Below are 19115 nucleotides of genomic sequence, written 5' to 3'. Positions count from 1 at the left end.
TCCGCCTTTATACAATAGAAAAAGCAAGTGAATAATAACTGTAATCTCTGGAATTCCTGTGCAGCAGATCAGAAATTCTGGAGCAGCTTCAAATTAGTTACAGCACAGAGTACTTTATTGAATTAAATACAAACTGCTCAAGCAGGGCAGAAATCCCTTTGATATTTTTGGCATTCCCTCTCAAAGGAGCAAAACCAGTCTCTGGAAAACAGAGACAGAACCCCAGAAAGAGATCAGTCCCTGCATACTTGGTGCTTCTTTTCTGCTTCCTCTTTGGCTTTCTTGGCACTCATCTCCTTTCGGAGTCGTTCCTCTTCAGCCAGCCGAAGTTTCTCTGCTTCCAAGCGTCGGTGATACTGAGGGAATAAACACAAGATCCCTTCTGAAAAGGCATTTGCTTATTTTTGGGATTCTTTTTTGTTTATTAAAAACCAAACACGTGAGCATGCACGTGATGCAAAAGCATGTTTATTTCCTATCTCCCCACCTCTGTTTCCGATGACCAACCTTTCCTCCATGGTACTTACTTCCCCTCTGAGGCGCTTATACAGCCTTCGGGCAATCATGCCCCGGGCGTAAGCCTGGACAGTGAGGACAGCCCAAAGGCGGTGGCGGAAAGCCCTACGGACCAGGTAGCCCCGGCATCGTGCCTGAAACTCAATGATCCGCCGGCGAGCCATGTGGTACTGCTTGTGGAGCTTGCGGGATCGGTAGAGGGCCTGCAGTCTCAGGAAGCCGATCCGCATCTGCAAGAGGGAGCGGAATGAAACCACGCCACTGCCCAGGACTTTGCCCACTCTAAGCAGATTTCCATTGCTAATCTCCTTCTGTCAGGGCTATAAAGAGTTGTGGAAATCAGCCTCCACCACGACAAGCCTTTAGGAAGGAGGTTCTCCAAGAGCGTGGAGAAATTAAGCCCTTTGGCAGCTGCACCGATTCAAAGACCAGGACAAAGGCAGTTTCTTTCCCAATGACTCCTATAGAGTTTTTGCCCTTCAGAGGCATCAGGAGGTCTGGTTGCTGATGTCAAGCTAACCACAAGCTATGAGGGGTGCCCCCATGGAGGTTCAGTACCCACAGACCTCCTGCCTGACAGCCAAGATGCTATTCCAAGGCAGGAGGCATCATCCTGACTAGCCTGGAAGTGGCTATTCTTATCAAATTTCAGGCTTGGAGGATGATATTGAGACACTCTAACCCCAGCAAACTTTCCAAATGACCCAGTATTAGCTCAGAGCTAGCTGGGAGCGGGAGAAAACAGGGCCATGGACTGGGTTGAGAAGAAGCCAGGAGAAACCTGGTAGATATGGTAACACCTGGAGATGAAGTCCGTTTTCCAGGAGAGCCTGCTCTTGAGAAAAGACTTTTATAAGCCCCAAGCGATCAGGTAGTGCAATGGACATCTAACTCACAAGGGAAAAGGAGAGGTGGAAGGTGGTCAGGTGACTTTCGTCAATGAGAACGCAAAGCAACAAGAGCAAACATCCATTCATTGCTCCAGCTGATAAAAGCCAAGCCCCTCCCCTCCTACACTCAGTGATGCATACTGAGCCAGGAAACTCTTACATCCCAGCTGAAAGAGTTAGGAAGGCAGAGGTGTGAGGAAGCACCGCTGTACTTACAGCACCGTAGTTCTTCCTGCAGTTATGTCCACGCCAGTATCTCTGAATCATCAAGACTGAATTTCTCATTTTCAGGAAATTGGACCTGCAAAGGCATTTCAATCACTTGTCTCCGCGGTTTGGCTGCAAGTTATCATCTCCTGGGCCTCACTCTTTGGAGATTTGAAATTGAGGAGCCAGGTGGATTAAACGCTGAAATTTTTGCCTGAAAATGCCTCCTCCCTAAGTTCTCCCGGCTTGTGTAAACATGTCTGTAGGGGTTCTTTCTGATAAGTCTCCACAAGATGATCCTGCCAGGTTCTGGGAATGGGTAGAGCAGGAGATGCCAGAAATGGTCCCCTCCTTCCTCCCCTTGCACCCTCATCCCTTAACTGAAATATCTTCCTTGCCTTCCTTCTTGGCTTCAAGACCAGTCATCTGAGAACAGATTCAGTCTTACCCAAACGATCAAGAGCAAACTTCTGCAACACCACCCCGTTACCCCCATCTGCTTTTCCCATCCTGCTTATCCTGGCCTGATCATGCATTTAGACATCTTAAGGACAATTGGGAGCACTTGGGGATCTTGGTAGGATTACTGTGGGAAGGATTACAGAGTTACTTGCATGTGCCCTTTCTGCAAAGCCTAAGGCACAACCTGAGCCACTGCCACAGCTCAGTCAAAGAGCACGAAGCCCCAGGAACCGTCCCTCCTCCATGGCTGAAGTTTGACCTCAGCTGTGGCTTTCTCTTCTCCGCTACAACTGTGCTATGAGCTCCCCCATGGACCGCCTTCCTCCCATATCAGTGGCAACTGGGTTACAAAAAAGTCTTGTAGCCCTTGGGCTTTGGGGAGAGTAATGTTAGCTACAGTGAACAACCCAACGGCCCCACTGCAGTCTTATGGGGATCCCCAATAGACTGGAGGCTTAGCATTGCCTTCAGCAGGCTGTGTCCCACTGCTCTGCTGCCATAAGAAACATTAGCTTCCCTGAAGACACCAGTGTCAGAAGGTCCTGTTCTGTCAATGTTTGAGGCAGATAATACAGTTTTCTTCTCATTTCCTCTACTGTTTTACTCCAATACTTGCTGCATCTGAGTCCCAACACATCAGGGCTGTCCTCTCCCTAGCTGCAGGCTTGGCAGGTCAGATGAGCACCAAAGAGTGATGCATCCCCCAGGAGTTGCTTGCTGGGTGAAGCATCCCACAAAGCCTATCTCCCATCAGGCATTTGGGTTCATACCTACCTGTCTTTAAACCCGCGGACCACCTTCTGGATGAGAATGACTTTGTCTGTGATAGCCTTGTCTCTCTCGATCTCCAGTAGCATGTCATGATGGTCCTATAGGGGGAAATGACATAGCACTTGTCTGAAGCTCCCCATCTGCCTGACATGTAGCAGGAAGGGTGGTGAGAATCCTCTCCCTAGTGGAGATACCCAAAATAAACTCTTCAGACATTTTAAATCCCAAGTATCACCCCAACTACTCACTGAGGAAATCCTAACATTAACCCTAGTGATCTGCTACCTTTATTCCCATACGAAGCAGACCATCCAGAAGCTGCATATGCAATACTTTATAGTCTGAGAATGACCAAATTATGCTTTCTTTTCTTGCAGAGCCCACTGCCAGTGCTGGCAGCCATGGGAACAGTTCTTGGGAGCACTAGAGAACCTTGTGACCAAACACCAAGCTGCCTTGGTCCTATCACTCCCTCCAGCCAAGACTGCAATGATGCCACACTCTAAGGAGAAAACCACAGAAACACTAAATTTCCTTGGCCTGAGGCTTTCAAATGCATCAGTCTAAGCTTCCTATTGATTCCTTCTACACTGTTTGTAATTCAACTTTCTTTCCTGATGGCAGCATGCTGAATGCTGTCATGCTGGGTGCAGCAGAGGCAACTCCACACATTTCCTGCTTTGCTCGACCTCACATGGCCTTGGGGCCTCCCGATTTCTCTGTTTCCTGCCCTGACAGCTGCGAGATCTTGATAACGGACTCTGGAAAGAGTGACTAGTGGAAACAGCTTCTAGGGAAAAGATGGGATTGTTTGCACTGGCAGTGAGATTGGGGGTGAATTTAGATATAAGCAGTCAGGGTTTACCACTGAGATTTTTGCTTCAGAGAAACATTTGCTTCCAGCCTGGTTTCTGTCCAGCTCAGCCTCATCTTCCTGGAGCAACATGTGAATGGGTTTGTAAGGAGAGAGAGTGTGAACAGGGCTGCAGGCGTCCTGCATCATTGGGCTGCCCTGTGTCAGCTGGACCAGTGCAGAGAGTAAGGCTGTAGGCACATCTCAGGTCAGCAAAGACACGCTGAAACCACAGTGAGCCTGTTATGCTTTCGGTCTCTCTCTCTGTAGGGCTCTGCATGGACATCCCTCCTGCTGCTATGTTTTTTGGGTATAGGCAGGAGATGAGTTTGAGCAGTTCAGCCCAGTAGGGAAAAGGTCATGTGCTGTAAGTGACCATTTCTGCATTCGTATAGGTATGTGCAGGCAGCAGTGCTGGCAGACTGTCAGGTCTTCCTCCTGCCTGACACCTTCTAAAATGGCCCCAAAGCACCCTGCCTCGGCCCAGGTTCTACCCACTGTAATGCCAACCTAGAGACCACGGGAAAGGCTCTTGTCTGGCAATGTAAAAGGGATGGTAGGAGACCTGGGCAAGGGTCCCAGATGGTAGGGGAGCATGGAGAGCCAACTACCTTCAGGAATATCTTTGTCTTGCCGATCTGCCAGTCATCGTCCTTCCCAAGCACAGCTTCGGCAATGCGCTGGCATGTTCCACGCAGGTCGCCCTGGTAGGAGAGGAGGTGGGATTTACCAGGATAAGCTTCACCAATTGTTCCTCCCAAGCCCAACAAGGATCATTTCTGGTCCTAATTCCAGCAGGTTTTTTGCCGAGGTTCCCAGGGTTTTTGTGTCACCACATTTAAGGCAAGTGAGAGAGGCAGACTAAAAATTGCCCCTTCGTGCTCAGCTCCCTGTCTTTGACAGCTCTATGACAATTTTTCCTTCACTTTGAAAGCCCAGAGCACCACTGTAACATCAGGGAATCAAGTGTTGCATACGTGGTTTTGGAGAGAATGCACACCCCATAAATATTTCTGGAGAGCCCAGCAGAGAGCAATCATGACCTGTAGAAGAAGATGCTCACCTGCTTGTATGCTGGCTTCACACCAGGCATGAGCACTCGGTACCGGTCCACGAATTCCACAAATGTGTAGCGGATGGGGTAGCCAGCCCGGCGGATCCGGATGGTCTCCATCATCCCCGAGTACCTCAGCTGACGGACGCACAGCTCACGGTCAAACAGCTGGGGAAGTTCATAGAATCATAGAATCGTAAAGTAGTTTCGGTTGGAAGGGACCTTAAAGATCATCTGGTTCCAATCCCCCTGCCATGGGCAGGGACATGCCACTAAAGCAGGCTGCCCAAAGTCCCATCCAACCTGACCTTGAACAGCTCCAGGGATGGGGCAAGTTATAAGACACGGTGCTTTGATTGCACATATTGGCCTGGATTGGCTATAACAGACTGGTAACACTGAAGATGTATGGGGCAACCAAGTCAGGCACGCACTCAAATCCTTCACTTGGTGGACCCAAGGCTGTAGGATTGTTGGCTCTCATGAGCCTGATCCTGTGAAGTGCTGAGTGTGTCTGACTCACTCTTTTTCTTCAATTCCTGCTTGCAAGACTTGAATGTGTCTTATGCATTAAACAAAGGACTGACAGCAGAACTGGAAAGCATGATGCGATGAACTTCACCGTGTGAAAATGGGCAGTGATGCTGCATCTACAAGGGTCAAATTGTACAATCCCCCTAACAACGAACACTCATGGTCTTAACTTCTGACTGTCACTCTGAGCTGTTCTGGCAGGACCACAGCACTCTTGTAAGTGCAGTGCAGTACCGTTTCACAGGCAGAGGAAGCAGAGGACCATATCAGTGAAGGCTCAGACACTAAAAGGTCTTAGGGTGCCTATACCAGTTGATCTTAGGGTAGGTGACACCCCGAAGTCACACAAAGGAAGAGTGCAGCCTTGGAGACAGCAAAGCCCTGAGCCATGTCTGTTATCATCAAACAACTCTGCACCCTGGAGTACATGCAAGGAGATGAAAAGAATAGGTCAGAACCAAGACCAGATGAGAGTTTTCAGCAAAGGACAAATCTCAGACCACCATCTGTGGCTGCTCCTGCCAAGCAACAGACAGTTTCAAGGCCAGACAGCAGACTTAGGTAATCCATTTCTTGCAGATGTTTGCTAATAATGTTTTCTTCTCCTCCTTGCTTTGCGCAGCTCTGGGTAGACAGTGACCAGTACTGCTACATGGGCAGATCTGCTGAAGCAAAAAAGGTTCAGGAACATCCCTGTCATTGGATTGGTATTTCACTGCATTGAGGAGGATCCTGGAGCCCCTGAGAACACACTTCTGCAGCCTGCTGGGAGCACTAAAAAAGTGTTCAGCCCTGGTGTCAAATAAAGGCAGATGTGGTGTGGGGCTGGCATACCACAGAAAGTCGGGATTGGTAAACCCCAGCCTGGGCCAAAGAGTTACAGCCACCATGCTATCCACCTGCCCTCTCTTCAGCTGTCTAAATTGTGAGCATCTGTGCATATACCGATATGTGCACTTAAAATGAAAGTCATCTGAGCTTCCCCTGAATTAAGGGAGGACAGATTGGGTACATATCTTTATCTCAGATAGACTTGTTATCTCAGAGGCATCTCCTGGGACCAGTGGAACTGCTCTGTGCATGCACCTATCTCTCCATCCCTGGAAGAAGATTTTTAACTAGCTTGTAGCAGCCATTTAACCATGAAACAGCTGGAGTGAAGTGAGACAGAAGAAGACAATGAATGAGCATGGAAAAGGCAGAAAAGCATCATCATCCAAATTTGGTCTCAAGCTGTCCTCTACAGTGGGTACCAGGGAGTGGGACAAGAAAGGTGCAGAGTAAAAAGGCATGTGTTCCTCTATATCCCCTCACCATGAAGCAGATGGTATATGAGCAAATAATCCTCTAGAGTTTGTAGGGCTTGGTCACTGCACATACAGGCAACTATGTGCTTCCTGGCATCAGGGCCGGATCAGGCATCTACGTTACATAGACTGCTAGAGATGGTTTTGACTTTGTTAGCATGGTTGGTTACCTAATTCACCCCATGCATTTCTCTTGGACTAACCAGAAAAACACAGCAATGCTCAGAAACAGTGTGTGGGATGATGTATAGACCCAGAGAACTCCAGTCAACATCCTGATGCAAACAATTTCCACATCCCCCCTCAAAGCACATTTTAGAAGGAAGCAAAGTTTTAAATAACATAAAGTAACAAACAGCCAGGACTTTCCACTGACCTTTCACTTCCCACTATCCCATTTCCTATCACTATCAGTACACTTTCCTTCAAAGCAAAGAACAGAAAATGAATTCCCAGAAAATGTTCTCTTTTGCAGTTACCCTGCACAGCTCTGTGTACTATTATCCAGGATTTTTTTCCCTCTTTGTGTTATTAAACCAAGGCCAAATATAATTTTAGCAAGAAATCATATTTTACATCTCATAGCACTACAGTCCCTGATTTCAGCGTTAGCTCATCCACTCACTACTTTAATGGGGAGATTAATTTCTCTTTGTCTGATTCTTTCAAACTTACAGCTTTTTCTATGTCTGACTGAAAGTTTTGTAAATAAATGGTTTGGACAGAGACTGCTGGCTTAGAGCTTACAAGACTTGATGAAATACAGACTTGTCACAGGGAACAAAATGCCAGATTGAATCCTAGACTTCCAGGCATAAAAGTAACTCAAAGTCAGGGCACTTGGAATAATCTGTTAAAACAGGTCAGGATGTGCATCTATCATCACCACCCATATTCCTAAAGAAGCTCTTTTTTAATCTAAGTTCAGAAGATAATCTCAGATCAGACATATTGTTAAATATGTTAAATACCCCAAATATTCCATTAACATGTTATTAGACCGCTTTGATGCTCACCAAAACCAGGATAAGTGTACAGTAAACTGCTCTTAGAGTGCCACCAAGTCTTTCACCTCACATTGTATTAGGTTAATTGAACAGCAAAAAGCAGTTTCAAATATGCTACTTGTATGTAAAAGCTCTGAAGTTCCATATTTTATGCTTTTTTGTACTCGGCTGAGCTTTGCTAACAGACACTGACTTTAGACAAAGCAGCTTTGGCTAAATCAACTGCTACCGAAGGCAAGGACAAAACCACTCAGAGAAACAAACAGCTGAAATTATTATTAAAAAAAGCTCTTCCTCCCCAAGTAACACTACTAAGAGCGATGAGCAGCTAACAGCAATTGCTAACAGCACCAGGGTCCAGTTCTGCAAGGTGCTGACAGTGGGATTGGGGCATTCCATACCTGCCTTATCATCTACCTTTCACTGTAAAAGCTGGAGTCCTTTCTGTGAGCAATTTGTGATCGGAGGGATTTACAGCCACCTCCTTCTCTTTCATTTGCTCCATTAAGTTTGTTCTCAGAATATTTACAGCTTTTGAAGAAACTTTCTGGGAATCAGAGAAGTATAATTATTCTCCCCTTTCCTCTGAGGCATTTTGCCTCTTTTTTCTCTGCATTTAGAATTGTGCTTTCACAATCGGTGCTAAAAAATACAGTTGAGAGGATCTAATGGGAACAAAACAGAATGAGATTCCTTGGAAGCAAAGATTTTGTAGAAAACACCCATGGGAAGGGGATCACATTTAGGAACTATTGAGCATTGAGACAACAGGACTGAACCCAGGGTCCTTCAGGTCAGCCTAAGTCTCTAGCAGGGAGCTGCCTACCCTCTGTGGAAATTCAGAGGCATTTCCTATAAGAGAAAGGGCTGCAGGGTGAATTCCTCGAGGTTGTCCTTGGGAAGAAAGGCAGGGGCGGGAGCTCCACTCCGCAAAAGGTCTTCAGGTGCAGTTGGAATGCAAAGGAAGTGCCCGGTTTTGCTGACCCTTGGGTGACTCCCTTGCTTGCAGAAAGGGCTGCAGTTTGGTTTTCTAAGTGACCAGGGTCAATCCTAGCTCCACTGACCCCTGAGTTTTGCCACTGGCTCCAGGGCAGAGTGATCCTGCAGGCATTCCTGTACAAAAAGCATCAAGGAGAGAAAAGCAAGACTTACCATGGGCTTCTTGTACTCATTGGGCTTGATGCAGCGGACAAAAAAGGGCTGACATACACTGAGAGTCCTCATCAACAGCTCCAGGGACCGCTTGAACTGGCTGCTGAGCGTTGGCGAGCGCTTCCTTGTCTCTGCTCCCTGCAAAACCACAGCGGAGCAGGCTCAGGAAATGAAAGGATAACAGTGCCTTTCCCCTCCGGCTGCAACCCTGGGAACCTCCTGTGACTTCTGGGGCCAGAGGAGGGAGCAAGGACAGAGGTGGTTGAGTGTTTCAGCAGGAGAGAGGCAGGGCAGAGCTGGTGAACTTGCAATGGCTGGACTCTGGCAACCTGCTCCATATGCCTCTAACTCAGGAGGAAAAGTGCCATAATTTAGTATCTCCTACTTGAGCCTCCCTGTGTTACTGGCAATCTCAACTGCCCTATGCAGAGCTGTGCGGAAGATCTGCCTGTGACAAAAACCAGCCCCTTCTTTGCCATAAAAAATCTCTGTTTTGTAACTTGTGGCAATGTATTTACCCAGGTCTGCTCCTCAGAAACAGCTTGGGCTTCCCTGTCACCAACCCTAGTGATGTGGTTCCTTATATCAGGCTGAGTATCTTCTGTTCCACAGAGTATAGGAACAAATGTAGGGTGAAAAACAAGCCAAGGGCACTTCCAGTCTACAACAGCTCCATAAACTGCTAGTCTGTATTCCTCAGCCTGTACTACAGGGAAGAATGGAGTTGTGTTTGGAAAACACTATTAACTAGACCCAATGAGGTGGGTGCACAGGGTGAATCAGGATAATTTTGAGTATTTTTCTTGTTTTAGCTCCCTTGGTTAAGTTAATAATCCAATATGCAGTTTGGGGCAAGCATTTCTAAAGCAGAATGAAGAGGTTTCCCTTAACAGCCTCTTCTCCCTGCCCTGGGAGAACCTTGTTAAACCAGTTTCAGACTAAATGAAGCTCCTAGCTCATTTTATGCATCGAGCACTTCTACCGAAGTTCAATACACACCAGTCACAGTGGTGCTGTGTGTCTTATAGGGTCTGGTGTTCAGGGAGCCTTTGTGGGGCAGTGAGTGCTACTGTGGGTTGGACGAAGAATTGGGCACCAGGATGTAACTCCCTCTGAACTGAAAATGGGGCAAACTGTGACATGACCCATGACATGATCTGATGACCAGCAATTTCCCAAATGGACAATTCCAACAGGATTTTAACACACCTTTCCTCCAAATATCCTCTTCTTAGCAGATGGTCGAGCCATGCATGGAGTCACAAAGTCCCCATTTGCACTGGCCTTCCTCCTATATTTTGCAAGGTAGTGAGTTTTAATTCTACTTCTGCTAAGATCTTTACACGTGCTTCACTGTATAGCACTAACACTCTGTCAGATAACATCCCTAGCACCCAAAACTAAGAAATTTAATAGAATCATAGAACGTTTTGGGTTGGAAGGGACTTAGTCCAAGCCCCTGGCCATGAGCAGGGAATTTGCACAGCTCAAGTTAGAAGTGATAAGATAAACCAAATTAACACAAACACAAAGTCATTATGGAATTCCAACAAGAGAAAACCCAGCTCATGCACACACCAGAAAAACCTGGTCTGCTTGCCCAGGAAAGCTTGGCAAGCAGCTATCAGTGACCTCTCCCAGAAAAATCTTTCTTAAAAGGACAAACTGTCAACAAATCTAGAGTAATTAATGGATGCAGTTGCTACCTGAAGAGCACCATAGAGTCTGGTGCTTACATTCTGTCACAGATCTGATGAGAAATAGGCTGTTTCAGCAAGAACCCTGATTGGGATAGTTTTGATTAATGTTTCCTTATCACTTTGCTAATTATGTGCAAGGGTTTACCCCTGTGCAATGTGAAAGGACAGCCATAGTGGGTAGAAACAGCAAACAGATGTATGAGCAGGTCTGGAAGTTGGAAGCAACCGCATGTTAGCCAGGTTTATAACTTTGGCTTGGCTGGGAGAGGTCATTTTTTAGTTGTGGTGGAAAAACGGATACAAGACTTTGTATAAGGCTCTTACAAGGGAATGCATGAGTGTTTTGTTATCAGACAGCAAGACCTGCCTCTCTAGGTAGCTCATGCCTTGCATTTCTTCCTTGCACGCATCCAGCTCTGGTAAAAAGCAGCGGTGCCATCTCCATCCTTACACCTGAGAGGTTTTTGCAGGAAGGGTTTGCAGGGAAGGGAAAGCAGCCAGAAAGCAGCTTGTCTTGCTATCCAAATTGTCAGAGCAGTTTGAACTCCTGCCAAGACTGCACGAATCCACCCACTCACACACTCCCTGGGCTTGACATTTGTGCACAGATCCTTCTTGACAGTGAGCACCATTCCTATGGGCACTAACTGGGCTCCCCAGATACACAAAAAAACCCTCAGGTGAGGGCTTTGTATCAACCTCCTCATGCAGAGCCAGGGTGACACCACTGAAGTCATTGTGGTTCTTTCTGCCCCACCTAAACACTAGCATGGGGAGTATCACACCTCTTCCCTTATTACAACAAAATGGACCAAAAAATGACCAAAGCAGCCTGCAAACACAGCCTAGTGAGGCACTGAAAAGACAGCTTTTACTGCAGAGGAGGAACATTTTTTAGCTTAAAACATACCCAGTCCCCATAGTCTGAAGGAGAAAGAGCTGAATACATTCTGCTTTTCTCCTGACATGTCTTAGCTTTCAGTCTCTGACACTGTAGCATCTTTGGGACACAGACTATCTCTTCAGTAGTGTCCATACAGAGGGTAGCACACAGTAGGATGTGATCTGTGTGTCCTGGGGAAGAATGAGCAGGATTCACAGATGCTGTAGTCCAGACTGGGGCACTGAATAATTACTCAGCCTGTGCTTAGCATCAAAGGCAAAAAAGCAAAAAAGCAGAAGACATAAATACAAAAAAGAAGAGAATTACATGACTCACAGAGAAGCACACTCTCAAAAGAGAAGTTCAAAAGGTGTGAAGACCAGCATGACATTCAGACATGCTTCAGGGCCACCTCCTTCAGCCACATCAAGCCAGTCTGGCTATAGAGGTGCAGAGATGTGTGTGGCAAAAGTCATCATCATCAGGACACAAGGGGATGTTCTGCCAGCATGGGGTATCTGAGATCCCCAGTGGCATAGCTGGAGCAGCAGGATATTTTCCAGCATCTCTGTGAAGCTGTGAAATCTCTAAGGTCCTATTCAAACTCCTTCCTTTGGTAGCATCTCTGCGAAGCTGTGAAATCTCTAAGGTCCTAGTCAAACTCCTTCCTTTGGTGTCTTGGACATATTTAGGTACTTATCATATGTCCAGGGCTGAGAAAGCAATAACCAGTTCAGCCTTTATCCACCCCATGGGTTCAGTGGTGGACACAAAACTATAAATAGAATGGTCTTAATAGTGACCTAGACTTCCAGTTAGGGCAATCACCAGTATTTTATTTTGTAATGGTTAAACCAAGTAAACAGAAGCAAGGAGAAAAGCAAGTACAAAGGGAAATGGCACTGAGCCAGAAATTGTAGGGGTTACTCCTGCTATCCCTCTGCAACTTGTTCTTTAAGGAGAAAGCTGCAAGGTGCACCAGGACCACTGTGGTCTGCACTAAGTCTGCCAGGGAGATGATGACCTCCTTCAGTGGAAAAGCAGAAAGATGAATTACGTAAGGTGAGTTAGGGAAGAAGAGAGAAGCATGTAGCACTAGCAACACTTTGTGGAAAGATTCTTGACAAGAGGACCATCCTCAAATCTCTTTAGGATTATAATGTCACTAAACTGGGCCAAGCCACCATGACATACCATTTCTCAGCCTTTTTTCTGAAGTCTGAAGCAAATTATGCTTGTTGCTTATTTTTATGTTATATGAAATGTCACTGAGGTGGCCTCAGGTGGCCACTGAAAGTTGAGGTCCCCTCGTAACAGATTCTGTGGTGGCATGTAGTGAAGAGACAGTCTCTCCTAAAGGCTGTGCAGTCTGCAAAGTGCCTTGAGATGAGAAGTTGGCATAGTCTACATAACAATGCTGACTACTAACATTTTGAACTAAACCCCATTTTATAAAACTGATGTTGATGTATTTTGAAAATCTTTTTTGGCTTGGCTGTTCTACACCTGCCTCAGTGCCTAACAAATACAATCAATTAATATTCGTCAGAAAATGTACAAAACATGAGGCTATATTAGGAGAGTAACTGTGGAAAGAACAAAATTTCAAGAAACCATCAGGGTTATTACTCCCATTTCCCTGTATTTCCTGTGCTTAATCTCACCATATCCTAACTCCCGAAGGATTATTTTTGTGGCATGTGTTATTGCTCTAACTCTAGAGTAGGGCCTAATGGGATGTTGCTATCCAAAAAGTTTGCAATCATATTTGCAGTCATGGTACTAAGGGGAAGGAGCCCAGCTCTGGAATGAATGGATTCGGGTCATTTTAGGTCAGGTGCCTCTCACTTGAATTCCAAGTCCAAACATCCCAAGACACTACAGAGGTTAAGAAGTTTGAAATTGAGCCTCATGCAAGGATCTGAATTCTGAAAGTCAGGTCTCTAACATAATCCTCTGGCTATTGAAATATTGTCATGGAAACGTGAGCACAGTTGCAAAGCTAATGTCACAAAACATTTAGCACACATTATGCTACCTTTTGGCCAGATCAAGAAAGGTTTGGGAATCCATCAGAACCAGTCAGGAGATGAAACAGAAAAGACCTAAAAAGGTGCCAAGAGCCTGTTTTGATGATCACGGTAAAGTTCAATATTAGCTGTGTCTTTGAAGGCTTGGATTTCAGCTCTTCTCTGAACAAGACCTAACCGCCTTCTAGAATGATGGCATTTCCAAGTGATCCAGAAATGCAATCCAGGAGCCTCTCTCTCTACACGTGAAATGTAATTTTCCTGCTCCAAAAAGGACAAAACAGGGCCAGATTTGCAGTTTCATGAAGGAATAATGTCCCATTGAAGCCAACGGTGGCACCATGATAAACAAAAGCCAAATCCCACAGATGATACATCTGAAGTTAATTACTACAATTCAATTACAAGAACAGATACCCAAAACTTTGGCTTGGGCTGGTTCTGATTTTATCCAAACCAAATTCCCACCATTACAAAGCTCTTCTGAGTTGATTCCTAGAAATAAATGACACAGTCATACACCCATACACTATTTATCAAGCCATAAAAATGCTCTCCATCACATTGGTCACTTGAAAAGAATTCTCTATAGATAGTGAAGGAAGAGGAACAAACTGACAAGAGTAAAGCACAATCCTTTCCAAGGAGAGGTGAATATACAACAGAGGAACTCATGTATTCAGTTTACCTTTGGTGTGGGTGTGGGCGACTGGCCAAATGTGCTGGATGCATAGCCACAGAGAAACTACATGAAGCACAGGTGAAAAAAAAACAAAACAAAACAGAGACAGAGAAGAGCAAATAGTGAAAAGAAGGAATAATCGAAGTGGGAGCCTGACATTGTTAGTCTTGGAGGTCCAGCTGTTAAAATATCTCATGAACAAAATGCATTAATTATTAAGGTTTTTTTCTATCCCTCTCTGGCTTTTCCTCTTTCTCTCCATGTTCGCATCCCTAAAGCTGAGGGAACCCTCCTCGTCCAGCTCTTGCCTCCTGGAAGCAACTTGTCTGCATCTTTTAATCTCACTCATTATGCATCCAGTTTAACCCTCCCCTACTCCTCTACCTCACACGTTCTGGCCCTCCTGTGACAAGTGCTCTCAACACACAGCTGTTGGGAAGGTGCCAGGGAAAAACAAATTTTCACAAAAAAAATCTAAATAAATATCTCCCTTCTTCCTTGATTTTAATTGAACAAACCAGACGTTTTCTATAGAATTGAAATTTTTACGAAGAGGAAAGCCCACAGGTTTCCTATTTGTTTTTCCCGTCACTGGTTTCCATCCTTGACTGCTCCTTCTACCTGTTCTTTGAGCAAGCAGCACTGTCAGACTATACTGGCTCATTCCTAAGAGAAACTGTGTACAATTCCCACTGAATCCACCATTTCACCTGGCACTGCTCAAAGCAATGTTCTGATTCAGCAAACACATGCAGATAGACCTCCTCCATGGTGGGCATGCATAAATCAGTCTCCACAGCCCCGCGTGCTCCAGCAACACCCAGGTCACCACACAGGTTTTGTTGTACACAAATAGTAGTTGTTTCAGGGATGAAACAGATACTACAATATTCAAATGTACACTTGACTAATTTTCAAACTTCTCTGATCTGTGGCTTTCTCAAATTTCTGGCATATAAGGATCCCATTTGAAAGACTGAACGCAAAGCAGATATGGACTTGCTTTTCATTGACTCACAAAATCCTACAAACTCAACAATAAGCTCCTGAAGACTGAAGACTGGAAGCTGTTGGGCAAAATACTTCATTATTTGATTAAGCCTTAGCAGAGCAGACACTTGTCTGTTTTTAAGGGAAGATGCTAGACGTAATTGACCTGGTCTGAGTGTCTCTGGAAGGTTTCTCCTCAGATCGTCTCACTGATGCTCAGGGAAAGTGTGCAACGCTTCCAAGAAGGGCCTTTGATCCATCTCTTTGCTACATGCAGTCAATTCCCATGACCCATGCTCACCTGCTCCTTATTTTGGAGTATGTGTTTTAAGAAAGGGGCTGCGAAGATTATGGAAATTTGGTGGAAAGCATTGGCAGAATAATCTCAGCCCTATGTTAAATCCTGCTTGTCTGAGCAGTTTTGTTTGCATGGTGTTTAGGGGATTTGTGCTCTCCCAATCCATATTACCATTGTGTATGAGTACAGGAGCTAGTAGACTATGTTTGCTCCTCTTGCAGTTCCATGCCAGTCAGGTCACAAATCTCTCATTCAAAAAGAAAAGCAGAGATCATTAAAGTATCAAAGCACAGGGATCACCACTCAGGACAGATTCTGAATATGTTTAATGAAAGTATAAAATAAAAGGTTTATTTCAAGAAAAGTGCTCTAATGCTTTAAAAGGTCTCCGTTCTCAGGTCCTAGGTAATGCCAAGATGAAATCCTCAATTTTGCTGTCATATACTTCCAGCATCTTTTAAGGATACTTGCTAGGCATGCCTGTGAAAAAGTCTGCATCACTGTGTAAACCCAAGAGCTCCCTCTCATCACTTCCCCAGAATGTACCTCTGCTCTGCTCAAGGAAGCAAGAAATCTTTTCCAAGCTGAACTGTAAATCTGACACTGAAAATAAAAAGCAGTGAGGAACAAGCAACAAAAAGCAAAGTAAATGGCAGCACTGATGCTAAGGGAGTTAGCATCTACTTCAGCAGGAGTATGCACATCTGAGGACAGCTCTGAACCCACCAGGAGCATCATCCCAACTGGGCATTAATTGAGCTTAATTGAGGCTGATAAATGTTATCTTGTTCCTAATGAAGTAAAAAAGATATTGATCACAAGTCAGTAGGAGCAAAACTGAGCACCTAAGGGTTATGAAAAAGGCTTGTGAAAGTGTCTGTAGCCTATTTAAATAAATTTCTCAGTAATGTAAACATTTCTTTCCCCTAGCAAGCAAAGGAATTAATAACTCAGATCTATTTGGTGCTCCTGAAAGTCCCTAAGTCCCTTGGCTAAGTGGCATTGGCTGGCATTTGGAAACAAAACAACTTCTAAAAAAATTGCTTTGGAAAACTCTATCCCCAAACCCTCTGCAGTCCTGTGGCTTTGCCTAGGGAAAGGCTGGAGGATTTGGGCATAGTATGTAGATTTTCAGGTTCTGAAGGCTGATTTTAAAACTGTTTCTCCTTTGATTTTGGAAGCAGGTCTGATGATGTCTTAGTAGAGATGTAGGTGTTCAACTCAGTCAAGAAAATATCATATATTTGTGTTATTAATAGTGAAATAGTCACTAATCTCAGCATTTAAGCAGGTATCCCAGTGACAAATGCTCACGTGTGGTGGGAAGAGTTGAGGCTGCAACTGCACCTTTCCCCAAAGCTTCAGCATGCGTGGTCTTATACCACGCAGAGCATGGATCAAGCATATACCCTTCTGGAGGACTGGGATCTGGAAAGTGGAGCTTTAAGGTTCAGCTTTCATACCTGGTGTCCCCTCTCTCTGTTGTCCTAACAGTAAAATCTGATTGTTGGCTGGTTCCTCGCAGACTGCTTCGGTGCTTAAAGGCCAGGCAGATTGTCCCTTTGCTCTCCTCTGGTCTACAAGTATTTGTAATCACTTCTCACTCTACTACACACAGACAGGACTACTCAGCTGGAGGAGCTAGTGCTTCCTCTCAGACTTCTACAACCACAAACCTTACTGTTGCCATCTCTACACAATTAGGAATCACAGCACAAAATAATATTAGACGAACTGAATGCAGTGAATAGGGGCTATAAAGTGGATGTATTCGTAACACCACATGAATGCTTTCTGAAGGTTGGCTCACACTAACAGGTTTGAAACACCCCAAACAGCGTCAGAGTAAGCAACAGGACTCTTTGCTCATATTCTGCCTCTTCCAGGAACACTCCCCCACCCCCACGAATAAAGATCTTCTCTTGCTTGCATTACCATTGCCACATCTGCTTGGAAGATCTGTTTGATGAATTTGTTTTTTGAGGAATGCACCAGCTGAATGATGTCTCCATGCAGCGTGTCCCTGTTTTTCTCCAAGAAGCCTAGAGGAATAATGGGATAACACATAGACAGATAGATCACACAATGCAACATGACCAGGACGGGCCCTGCAAGCAGCCTCTGGGTGGCTGGACTACTGGCTGTTCTTTGGGAGGTAATGGGGTAATGAGTGGGCAGAGAAAGTAGGACAAAAAGAAGGAAGACAGAAGCGCACCTTAAGACTGGACCAAAGATACATGTGGTGCAAAGCACTGAAATTCTGTCATGGACACACACAAGCAAAGGAGCACCAAACTGCAGTTCACGGGCATTGTTTAAGGGCCAAGTCATTACATGCAGAAAAGGAGTACAGTGAATCACAGAATCATAGAATCATTTGGGTTGGAAAAGACCTTTAAGATCATCAAGTCCAACCGTAAACCTTACACTGCCAAACAAACAAACAAACGAACAAACAAACTCACTCAATCACACTATTGTGGGCTACCATCCTGCTCTGCTCCAATTCGGCAGCAGCTCACCTTCCCCCAAAGCATCCCTCAGACCTGCAGTGCCCCAAGAGCTGCCCTATACCTTTTGTTTCGTAGTAAACTATTCCAGCAAAGTGGTTAATGCCAAACTGGGTTTCATAGTTATTCTTCGGAGGAATATAGTTGGTGTTCAGCTTGTGCTGGGAGTTCAGCTTGTTTAACATGGTGGCATCTGTACCCTGTGCACACAGGAAAAGATCTGACATTTAAACAGTGTTTATCCCATTAAAATAATTTTCCAATAAATAGTGCATTTCTTTTTTCTTTGGTGACAATGTGTATTTATTTTGAGTTGCACTGGAGGGGATATCTCAGTGCAGAAATTAAAGAAATTAATTACATATCACTGGTATGTTGTGCTATATTCCATGTAGTGCTCCAAAGGGAGTGTATTTAACATTATTTTCCTGTGAAGTTTACCAGTGGCTATTCTTGAATCTCTTGCAGGTATATCCTTCCACCAGACATACTAACTTGTTTTTTACCATGGCTGTGGTACTGATGGAAGAAAATGTGAGAGAGCAATAAAAACTATGAATAGGCAATCCACTGGTGAATGTGTATTTGGGGCTAACCAGACTTCTCATAGGGTGTCAACATGCAAGTGCAAAGGGGGTAAAAACAGGAGAGCCACTGGCAGCAGGGCTGAGCCCAAAACACACCTTGGGGAACTTGCTCTCCTCGTCAATGAGGGAGATGATGTTCATGGGCTTGATGGCAATCATGTCCAAGGCATCCTGGTTATCAGTGAACTCGATGTGCTGCCAGTTGATATTCTCCAGGTTGTACTCCTCCTGCTCTAGTTTGAATACATGGCGCACGAAAAACTGCTGCAGGTTTTCGTTTGCAAAGTTAATGCAAAGCTGCTCAAAACTGTGGAGGAAAGGTCAAGGAAAGGCCACTTTAGATCCATTATGGTCTATCTTTCTCCCTCTCTCTCCATGCTTGAAGCAATACTCTCACATCACATCAACCATTCAGTAAAGTTACTGTTGGCTGAGAATTTCCTTATCAGTTCAGACAACCAGTTTTTCTCCCCCAAAACAATGCCATAGCCATTATTCCTGTGTAGCCTAAACCAAACAGTTTAGGAAATACATTGTCATCTGCAATGTAAAAGTGATTAGTTCTGATAATCTCGATATAGAAAAAGACTTGGCCCAGCCCAGTCCTGTTCATCTCAGTACAGGTGAAAGGACTGCACGACCTTGAGCTTGTGGCAGTGAAAGAGGGTTAACACCTGGTTCT

General features: G+C 45.0%; 1 protein-coding gene across 4 annotated transcripts in view; it reads right to left on the bottom strand.

The window, feature by feature from the left end:
• Positions 1-19115, bottom strand: part of MYO7A (myosin VIIA) — a 101851-nt gene that overhangs the window by 30140 nt on the left and 52596 nt on the right. For 2 of the 4 annotated variants that reach the window (XM_054069644.1, XM_054069655.1), the window contains exons 14-24: positions 18530-18740; positions 17911-18046; positions 17272-17378; positions 14055-14111; positions 8754-8891; positions 4763-4921; positions 4311-4403; positions 2850-2944; positions 1623-1707; positions 528-746; positions 249-356 (exon numbers count right to left, since the gene is read on the bottom strand). In XM_054069644.1, the coding sequence (XP_053925619.1) occupies positions 249-356; positions 528-746; positions 1623-1707; positions 2850-2944; positions 4311-4403; positions 4763-4921; positions 8754-8891; positions 14055-14111; positions 17272-17378; positions 17911-18046; positions 18530-18740 (1408 nt within the window). The remainder of the gene's footprint in view (positions 1-248; positions 357-527; positions 747-1622; positions 1708-2849; positions 2945-4310; positions 4404-4762; positions 4922-8753; positions 8892-14054; positions 14112-17271; positions 17379-17910; positions 18047-18529; positions 18741-19115) is intronic. The other 2 variants (XM_054069666.1, XM_054069677.1) reach the window with 1 other exon arrangement.

This window comes from Cuculus canorus, chromosome 1 (assembly GCF_017976375.1).
Source record: "Cuculus canorus isolate bCucCan1 chromosome 1, bCucCan1.pri, whole genome shotgun sequence".
In the NCBI taxonomy this organism is placed as follows: domain Eukaryota; kingdom Metazoa; phylum Chordata; class Aves; order Cuculiformes; family Cuculidae; genus Cuculus; species Cuculus canorus.
The sequence above is the reverse complement of the archived record's forward strand: the minus strand, read 5'-3'. Positions and strand labels throughout refer to the sequence as shown.